This window comes from Cryptomeria japonica, chromosome 6, assembly GCF_030272615.1.
Source record: "Cryptomeria japonica chromosome 6, Sugi_1.0, whole genome shotgun sequence".
Classification (NCBI taxonomy): Eukaryota; Viridiplantae; Streptophyta; class Pinopsida; order Cupressales; family Cupressaceae; genus Cryptomeria; species Cryptomeria japonica.
In genome coordinates this window covers 443,137,273-443,147,421 of record NC_081410.1, presented here as the reverse complement: position 1 = coordinate 443,147,421, position 10,149 = coordinate 443,137,273, and the positions used below count along the sequence as shown (strand labels likewise).

At 35.8% G+C, this 10,149-nt stretch overlaps 1 protein-coding gene across 1 annotated transcript; it reads right to left on the bottom strand.

Moving 5' to 3' along the window:
* Positions 1-8,821: 8,821 nt before the first annotated feature.
* Positions 8,822-9,340, bottom strand: LOC131876642 (agamous-like MADS-box protein AGL29). Its single transcript, XM_059222085.1, has one exon. It carries the CDS (start codon positions 9,338-9,340, stop codon positions 8,822-8,824), a length of 519 nt encoding a protein of 172 aa, XP_059078068.1.
* Between the last annotated feature and the right edge of the window lie 809 nt (positions 9,341-10,149).

Sequence of the window (10,149 nt, the reverse complement as noted above, 5' to 3'; positions counted from 1 at the left end):
TTTACTTTGTCTTCATTTAAATTAAATGTCACAAATATATATTTATTAAAATTTAAGAATCCTTGGATGACGTGTTAAAATCTATTGGGTACTAATGTAATATTGGTCCCTCTTGTTCATTCATTGAATACTAAAATTTACTTATTTCTATAATGATCAAGCATTTTGCAATTTCCATAGGGTCAAAGTTCATCACCTAAATTAGTGTGGGTCTTAAAAACAAGGTATAGAATATATTATCAATTAAAAATATGATGAAATTTAATGAATTACTTGTTGGAGATGAATTTTTTTTGATCCTAATAGCCCAATAGATCTTACAAAACAAGGATACACCTTCTACAAGAGACTTATAACAATTCCAAAATGTAATGATAATTCATACAATATGTAGTATATTCCAAATATCTTGTAATTGCATATGGTCACCTTGATTATATAGAAAACATATATATGAAATGAGTGATAGTTGTGAACTATAACCACCTTGCATGTGTGTAGGACTTGTGCGTAATATGTCAAGTAAGACGAGTGCAATAGAGGTGTCATATAAAAGAAGTGCAATAGAGGTGTCATATAAAAGCAAGCTCAACAAATGTTCTACTGTTGAGGTGGAGGTATCTTATCACAACATTCATTTTCATGGGCAAAATAACAAACTGTAAAGGAGATGGGCAAATTAATGAACTGTAAAGAGGGAGATGGTAGATTTAGTGTTTGTTGGTCTACATACTATGTGCATGTGAACATAAAATACTCTTTAATCCATCTAATTTGGAGCAGATTAAAATGATACCATCTTGATCCTATGCACATAATGTGAGGCATAAAAAATAATGCAGCTAATGTTGAACAGGTTAAAATGGTACCATCTCAATCCCATGCACCTAATGTGAGGCATAAAAAATAATGTAGCTAATGTTAAGCAGATTAAAATGGTCTCAATCCTATTCATCTAATGTGGAGCAAAAAAAATAATGCAGCTAGTACCATCTCAATCCTATGCTCCATTACTATTGTCACGGGGCTAGACCGACCTGCTGCCCAAACAAGCTTTTTCCTTTCAAAGGAGGTCCAACCTCATGTGGCACTGGCAAACCTTACTCGCGACTCCCATTGCAGACAAGTCATTTCTTGCTCCCAGACTACGCCTTCCCTTTTCAAGTGTCCACCTCCTAACCACATTAACATACACCCCTGCGGAATAGAAGTGCATGCCAACCCTCTCCTTCATCTCGATGCTCCTAGCACTCCCTTCAAGTCTTTGACTCTACTCTAGCACTGTCTTGTCACACCGCCCTTGCACCCTTGGTAAAAGCTTATAGGTTTCCTCCATGCCTTCATCTTTCGAGTCCCCCATAAGACCCTGACTACTAACACTGACCCCATCCGGAACTCCTTAAGTCCTCTGGCTCCAACTTTTCACACTTCCTGATCATGCCCAGTACTCCCATAGCACTGACACCCCATGTTGGCCTCCCTCAGCTCCTTACAAACCCTCAAGCACCAAACATACCTCATGGGACGACTAGACTCCTTGATCTAGCTTCATGTTCATCCATCCGAGCTCCAATTGCATTGGGCCCCTGGCCAATGTCTACATGACTTCGCTAGTGAACTCGGTTCCATGTACATCCTGTGCACACTAACCAACTCTATGCAAACACCCAGTCTAAGCTTCTTGGACTCACAGATCACCTTGCACTCCTACTTGGGCTAAAAGCTCTTTGTTCCATGATCCAACCCAATATCCTTGGTCGTTGAACTCTCCTTCAACTCGACTGTGCTCCTAGAGCAACTCGCCTATGGACCATGTCCTCTTTTCGGTCATGCAACTCATCCATCTTCGTCACCCTCTTGGACTCGCCTTGTGGCTCAGCTCAACATGAGCACACTTTTGGAACCCTGTCCCTATTGCCACATTCGACCCCCACTCTAGGGCCTTGAGATCTCGGACCTCAATGCAAATTCCACCTCAGGTAACCTAGGTGCGTGCCCAGCACATCACCCCACTTGTTCCACAAGACACATGGACTTCTGGCTCTGCAAATCAACCCACATAGCTCGCCCAACTCTCGAGCTCCAACATTCCGACACTGATAGACCATTGCGTGGCCATCCCCCTTACAAGATCTTGTGTACTCCGATTTCCCCAACTGGGACAATCCATTGCACGATCGTCCTCCTCGCAACGGCCAAGGTACTCCGCTTCCCTAGTTCTTGGACCATGGACAACTCCTCGGGAGTCATACCCAACATTGGCTCAACTACTCCAGTTCACTGAGATAGGGACCTTGAGTATATATCCACCAATAAACCTCACCATCTAATGATAAGGTGGGGTTACTCTACTTCACCTCTAATATCCATGTAGAACCTCTATCTCCCAGAGACTAGAGGGTAGGGTTACTCTTCTTCACCCCTAATATCCATGTGGAACCTCTATCTCCCAAAGACTAGAGGGCAGGGTTACTCTTCTTCACCCCTAGGAGGAGGTGTCTGCCTCAGACCACCTTGGTGCACTCCTGCCACTCGACTATTCTTTCAACCGACCCCATATATAAGTTTTTCGTCCAATTCCCACACATCTGTAGTTTGAGACCTCCCCACGATTTTCCACCACAATGTCCACCTCATGAGAATCAGATAGGGACTTACACCCTACAAGACTACCTGCCTATTTGTGCTCCCCGCACTTGAGACAACAACCCCTTACAACTATCATGTCATGAATATCTTTCCTCTTGACCTGCACCATTAGCTTTGCGTCTTTCCAGACTCGCATAAACACTCCTGAGTTATTTGTGACCCCCCTTACTTGGACACTTGATGGTCTTCATTCTTTTTGCTGTGTGTTTGGTGCTTTGCTCACTGTTTTATTTTGTGCTTCCTGCTGTCCAAATACGGTAAACTATTCCTCTTGTGGAATGGAGGGAAAAAGTTCATTTTATGAATATGATGGCATAAAAAATTTAGTCTTTATTAGAAACAAGAAATACAGATATTAACACCAAAGACAAAGTTTTGTTTTATGAGGTTTCTTGCACAGGATTAGATCACTGCTGAGATATAGTGGGTATGACAGAGAACGAAGTGGATAGTGCACAATCAACATTTATGCAAATGTGTGAATAAGACAACATTAAAATATATTCCATTTCTCCAGATGGATCTTGCACACAATAACCAATGCCTTTTAACAAACCTTCTCTTTTCAATTCCACAATTTTAAATCATTGTTCAATAAACTCAATTTAATAATAAGGGTTTACAGTAGCAAGAATTCAAGAAGTACAATTCTGAAACTCATGTATGAGCAGAGGGATTATGTCCATCCTTGTCATCACCAAGGATGTGCAGAATTAAAATTACTATCACCAAGCAGTTGTACTTCCTTGGTGCCATGAACAACTGTAGTTGCTCCAACAGTTGTATTTTGTAGTGCAGCTGCACATAAAGACTCCTCAATTATCCCTCCTTATTATGAAACTCATATGTAGGAACAGAGGGATTATGTATATATACTTTTATATGTATGTATATATACTTTTAATTCATTATATATAGTCTAGAATATGTTTTGTAAATATCTAAAGTTTATATGTATGTATATATATGTATAAAATATATTTCAAATAAAAAGTATAATATTTATATATATATGTATATATATAGGTTGTAAACATTTTAAGCTATTATATGTGTATAAGGAATATAATATGTTTTATAAATATAATTAAAAAGGCGTTTGCTGATTGTATATAAAATTCATTTTTATTAGATACATACAAAATGGAATATGTATGATGGTAAAAAAAATTTATATACATAAAATTTTCAAATAATTTTGTATATATTTTTGAGAAAACTACTCAATATATTTATAAAATGTTAAATGGTATGATTTTGTGTAAAGATAGATTTATTTTTCTAACCTAAACCTATTCACATTTATATATATTCTATTGTTGTTTTGACCATATCTTATCATCTACACTCATATTGTCCATATTTATTGCACCTGCCATGAACATTCATTCTAGGTATAGATATCATTTCTTTATTAGCCCGAGTCATTCACATAAAGGCATGAGCGATTGTAGATCTATAGATCTAACACTTAAGTCCTAAAATTGAAATTATAATTTGGTCAAACTTGCATATTTAAGTAATCATTGTCAACAAATTTAACACACATTCATACAATTTATTGATATTTAATTTACTTTAAAGATATTCAATTACATTCATTTATCATCCACAAAAATATTTCAATTACCATTCACAATGTAAGGAATGAGCATCCCGGGGAAACTTCAATCTACTTTCTTTTTCTCTTATTAAATCAATACATCCCCTACCATTACCCCTTTCACTACTAATTCTCATCCCCATGGTTTCAAAGCTATCAATGTCCACCACATTATTCCCATCCTTTCTCCAATTTCACCCCTCTTTATGTCCTACCTCCTAGCTTTATTCCTTTTGAAATTCTTGCCTCCCTCATGATGTGCCACTCCTCTCTACCTTCATCAACTACCAACACATTTAGTCACACCACTCCCATATCTACCACTACCTCTCATATTATGTTCATTCCTCATTTCACATCTCCATCCATATCCATGAATTCCCTCCAAGTACTTTTCTTATTATGCTTCTTTCCAAATATATAACCCCTTCCATCCCTCTTACTTCTTACAACTAGTCTTATGCAAATTGTAGTGACCCTCAACCTTCACTTGTTACCATTTGATCTTCCACCTTAAATACACTAATCCACAAGATATATCAAGTAGAAAAAAGAGATATTTCAAGACCAAATGAACAAGATAATGAAGAATCCATGGATATAACATGTACCTGAATAGATTTATGTCTATCATGGAATAATATACACAAGTGGGTCCACATTGTTACATACATACATACATACATACATACATACATACATATCATTTAGTCAAAATTCTTCATATACCCCAAAGTATCAAAATCCAAATATATTTTGAAAGGGTGACATCATGAATAGAAAAATTAATCAAGTTGCTAGTACTTTACTTTGTCTTCATTTAAATTAAATGTCATATATTTATTAGAATTTAAGAATCCTAGGATGATGTTTATTAAAATCTATTGGGTACTAATGTAATATTGGTCCCTCTTGTTCATTCATTGAATATCAAAATTCACTTCCTAGGTCAAAATTCATCATCGAAATTAGCGAGTCTTAAAAACAAGATATAAAATATATTATCAATTAAAAATATGATAAAATTTAATGAATTACTTGTTGGAGATGATTTTTTTTTGACCCTCATAGCCCAATAGGTCTTACAAAACAAGGATATGCCTTCTACAAGAAACTTCTAATAATTCCAAAATGTAATGATAATTCATACAATATACATGCTATATTCCAAATATCTGGTAATTACATATGGTCAGCTTGATTATATAGAAAACATATGAAATGAGTGATGGTTGTGAACTAAACCACCTTGATTGTCTGTAGGACTTGTCCGTGATATGTCAGGTAAGACAAGTGCAATAGAGATGTCATATAAAAGCAAGCTCAACACATGTTTTACTGTTCACAACATTCATTTTCATGGGCAAATTTACAAACTGTAAAGAGGGAGATGGGCAAATTAATGAACTGTAAAGGGGGAGACGGTAGATTTAGTGTTTGTTTGTCTACATATTATGTGCATGTGAACATAAAATACTCATTAATCCATCTAATTTGGAATAGATTAAAATGGTACCATCTGAATCCTATGCACCTAATGTGAGGCATAAAAAATAATTGAGCTAATGTTGAGCAGATTAAAATGATAATCCTATGCACCTAATGTGAAGCATACAAAATAATGCAGCTAATGTTGAGCAGATTAAAATGGTACTATCTCAATCCTATTCATCTAATGTGAAGCAGAAAAAATAATGCAGCTAAATGTGCAACAGACCAAAATAGTACCATCTCAATCCTATGCTCCATTACTATCATGTTCCGAATATCTTTCCTCTTGACTGTTCTATACCTGCACTATTAACTTTGTGTCTTTCCAGACTCGCATAAACACTCCTGAGTTATTTGTAACCCCACTTACTTGGACACTTGATGGTCTTCACTCTTTTTGCTGTGTGTTTGGTGCTTTGCTCACTGTTTTATCTTGTGCTTCCTGCTATCCACATACTGTAAACTTGAAACAAATCAAAATGTTTCACACACACTGACACTGTTCATTTGAATACCCCTTACGTTCTCTTCACACCTCTATGGCATGCCATTGTTTACGATTCCTTATACCTGAACTTGACTGTCATCACTTGAAAATGATGCTTGGGCTGCCATTACAACCACTACTAGCTCCCAGCGATCCTTCTTTACAGCCTTATCACTTGAAACCTAAATAACCTCATTCAGAATTTTGGCATCTAGGATACCAGGGACAAATCTAGCACCAATTCCTTGAATTTTATGAGGTCCAGGCTTAACTCTAGACAAAATGACACTCTCAAAAGGCTCCACACCATATATCTTAATAACAGGTTCCTCTTTCCTCAGATAACAACCTACACGAGTAACTACATCTCCAGTTCCAAGACAAGAAACAAAAGCCAAATCTTGCGAGATCTCAGGTCCAGTTGTCTAATCATTGGGTTAGCAGGATTCTCAGACTGTTGAAACATATATCTGCTTTGGGAGTTTTTCTTTTACTATATCTTCTACTTTCTTTACAACACCTTTCATAGCCCTAGTAGTTATTATAAGACAGTTTAATGTTTGCACTTTGCAGGGACCTTAAGGTCTTACAATTGTAGGGTCATATAATGGAGATCCATTACAAAACTGAATTCATGCTCTCTTTGAAATGTGGAAGCTATGGTAGGCACATAAATCATTTGAAAAATAAATTTGGTTTACTAAGAATTCAATGGAGACTCTTAATCAAGAACAACTGACAACTATAAATCTAACTCATCACCCATTGCAAACATCCTTCCAGTCTGTGCAAAAAGTGGAGCTTTAGAACATGGAATGATCTATTAAAAAATCAAGCAAACAAATATCTGGAGCCTTTCTTTCTTGACTTCCGTGATAGACTTATACATGGCTAGAACTTTGAGCTTTAGAACAGGGTATGGAAATCCATTAAAAGAAAATAAGCCTATTCGGTTTTAAGATCAAGTGTATTGCAAAATTCCTCAACAAACATTTGATTTTATGGAATGCAATCATTTTTGAACATGCACAGAATGACTTAAATGAATATTTTGCAACCCAACATCAGTGTAAATCCAAATTCATCATTGTTTTCCAACATCCTCAAATTTATGGAAATTAATAAGTTTTGAAACACGGTATGCAAAACCATTAGAAATAAAAGCAAACATTTGATCTTATGAATTGCAATCATTATTGGACATGTACAGAATGACTTAGTTTTTTCTTATGGGATTTGCAGGGAGAATGTGGATCCATACAATACTGAAATTATAAGATTTTCAGGGCAACTATTTGTTTTGATTGTTGAGACATTGTAGTTGCCACCTTGAAAAGAAATTTGACTATTCATTCAAAAGAATGAAGATGAATTGCTATCCTCCCTGCGTTAGTCCAGATCTTGTTCCAGGACTAAGAGCAAAAGCATACATGGTAGCACTGGCTCCACTGCTACCAAGGATGACCAATTAGATGATGTAGTACTGGGCTCTACTGTTACCAAGGATGACCAATTAAATGATGTAACACTGAGAATGCAGATTCAAAAGGATGACCAATGGAGATCTGCGAAACCAGTTCCTTATGCCCTGGTCATTAATATTGCAAATCTCCTTATCGCTATCCAAGCCAGAGTGTTAAAAAAGTTGAAAATAGGAAATCAAAGGATGAATGTGGTTAGTCTTCCTCTTCTCCTCTTGCTTGCCAATGCATACAAAGGAGAGTCACTATAATGACTGAATACATTAAATTATGAGCCCTCATTTCTTTTACTTAAATTGTCAAGCTGAATTATGCCAAATGGAAGATATAAGAGCATCGTACACCGAGCAGGAATGAACAAGGAGAAGGCGAGACTATCAATTGGAGTATTCTATGCTTGAGGATTCATTGAAGAGATTAGTCCTGCCCCTGAACTGATTGATGATAATCAATCTCTACTTGTTCTGGAAATTTATACACCAGGACTGCATGCAAAACTATTCCTCTTGTGGATTGGAGGGAAAAAGTTCATTTTATGAATATGATGGCATCAAAAATTTAGTCTTTATTAGAAACAAGAAATACAGATATCAACACCAAAGACAAAGTTTTATTTTATGAGGTTTCTTGCACAGGATTAGATCGCTGCTGAGTTATAGTGGGTATGACAGAGACAACGAAGTGGATAGTGCACAATCAACATTTATGCAAATGTGTGAATAAGATAGCAGAATGAGATATCAATATAGAAAAAGACAACATTAAAATGAATTCCATTTCTCCAGATGGATCTTGCACACAATAACCAATGCCTTTTAACAAACCTTCTCTTTTCAATTCCACAATTTTAAATTATTGTTCAATAAACTCAATTTAATAATAAGGGTTTACAGTAGCAAGAATTCAAGAAGTACAATTCTGAAACTCATGTATGAGCAGAGGGATTATGTCCATCCTTGTCATCACCAAGGATGTGCAGAATTAAAATTACTATCACCAAACTGTTGTACTTCCTTGGTGCCATGAAGAACTGTAGCTGCTCCAACAGTTGTATTTTGTAGTGCAGCTGCACATAAAGACTCCTCAATTATCCCTTGGTCTTCAAGCTTGTTATGTAGGAACAGGGGGATTATGTCCATCCTTGTCGTCATCTTCAGACAAAAGAAAATTTTCAAGCCATTCCACAGAGAATTCATCTTCATTCCCTGGATGTGCAGAATGAAGATTACTATCAGCATGCAGTTGTACTTCCGCGGTGCCATCAAGAACTGTAGCTACTTCAGCAGTTGCATTTTGTAGTGCAATCATCCCTTGATCATGGTCTTCCAATTCACGGACAACTTTAAGCTTGTTATGAAAGGTTCTTGTTGCAGGATTGTAAACCTTCACCTTATCTGATACGTTGAGCTTGTCGTATTCAGCAGCAATGAGCTTGGCATGTCCTCCTGAATCAGTTTTATAGCAATATGGAATTTTATTTTCATCTTCAACAATCAAACACATCGGAGCTCCGCAAAGAACAGATAGTTCATGAAGTTTCTTGAATAATCCATGGACCCTCTTATGGAAATGAATTTTGCGTTTCACTGGATCTTCAACGAAAGTAATGGGAATCTTTTTCTTTCCCATCTGATAACTCCTCTATGGTTTCTAACCTGAAATCCAAAGAAACTTGGCGAGAGCAGAGGTAGCAAGGAAATGGTGAGTGAAGAATTGACAATATGCTATGTCGGCAGTTGAGAGTATGAATTGACAATGGTCGTTGCAATGGAGAGTATGAATATTTATAGTATATGTCTCCAGTTGACACTATGAAATTGAGCATGCAAGTCGCTATGAATAGAAAACTGCATGTTTCAAATATCCAAAAATTAAGAATAGTAAACTGTATGATTTTTTGGAGCTTTCACTTAACTTCAGTAGAATAATAGTGTTAATTGAGAAATGTCCACAGTTTATGATTATCAGTGGACATGTAAGTTGCTTGGAACTATCAGTTTAGTTTAATAATATGTTATTTATTTAGATTTATAATATCAAAACTCAAAACTCGTCTAAACTAGAGGTTTTATGAAATTGAAATTGGATATCAAAACTCGTAGTGGACATGCAAGTAGTGGACAGTATGACTATGAGTGGACATGCAAGTCGCTTGGAACTATCAGCTTAATAATATGTTATTTATTTAGATTTATAATATCAAAACTCAAAACTCGTCTAAAGTAGAGGTTTTATAAATTATAGTTAATACATTGATTTTTTACAAGTCTTGATGTTTTATTGGACCTTAATTCCTCACAAATTTGGTTATTGCTTATTTTATTATAATTCAACATTATTAGAAAAAGACCACGATTAACTAATTTATATGGTTATTACTCTAAATCTAATTAGTTTTTCATTAATTAATAAACACATAATGATTAATCATTGTTAGA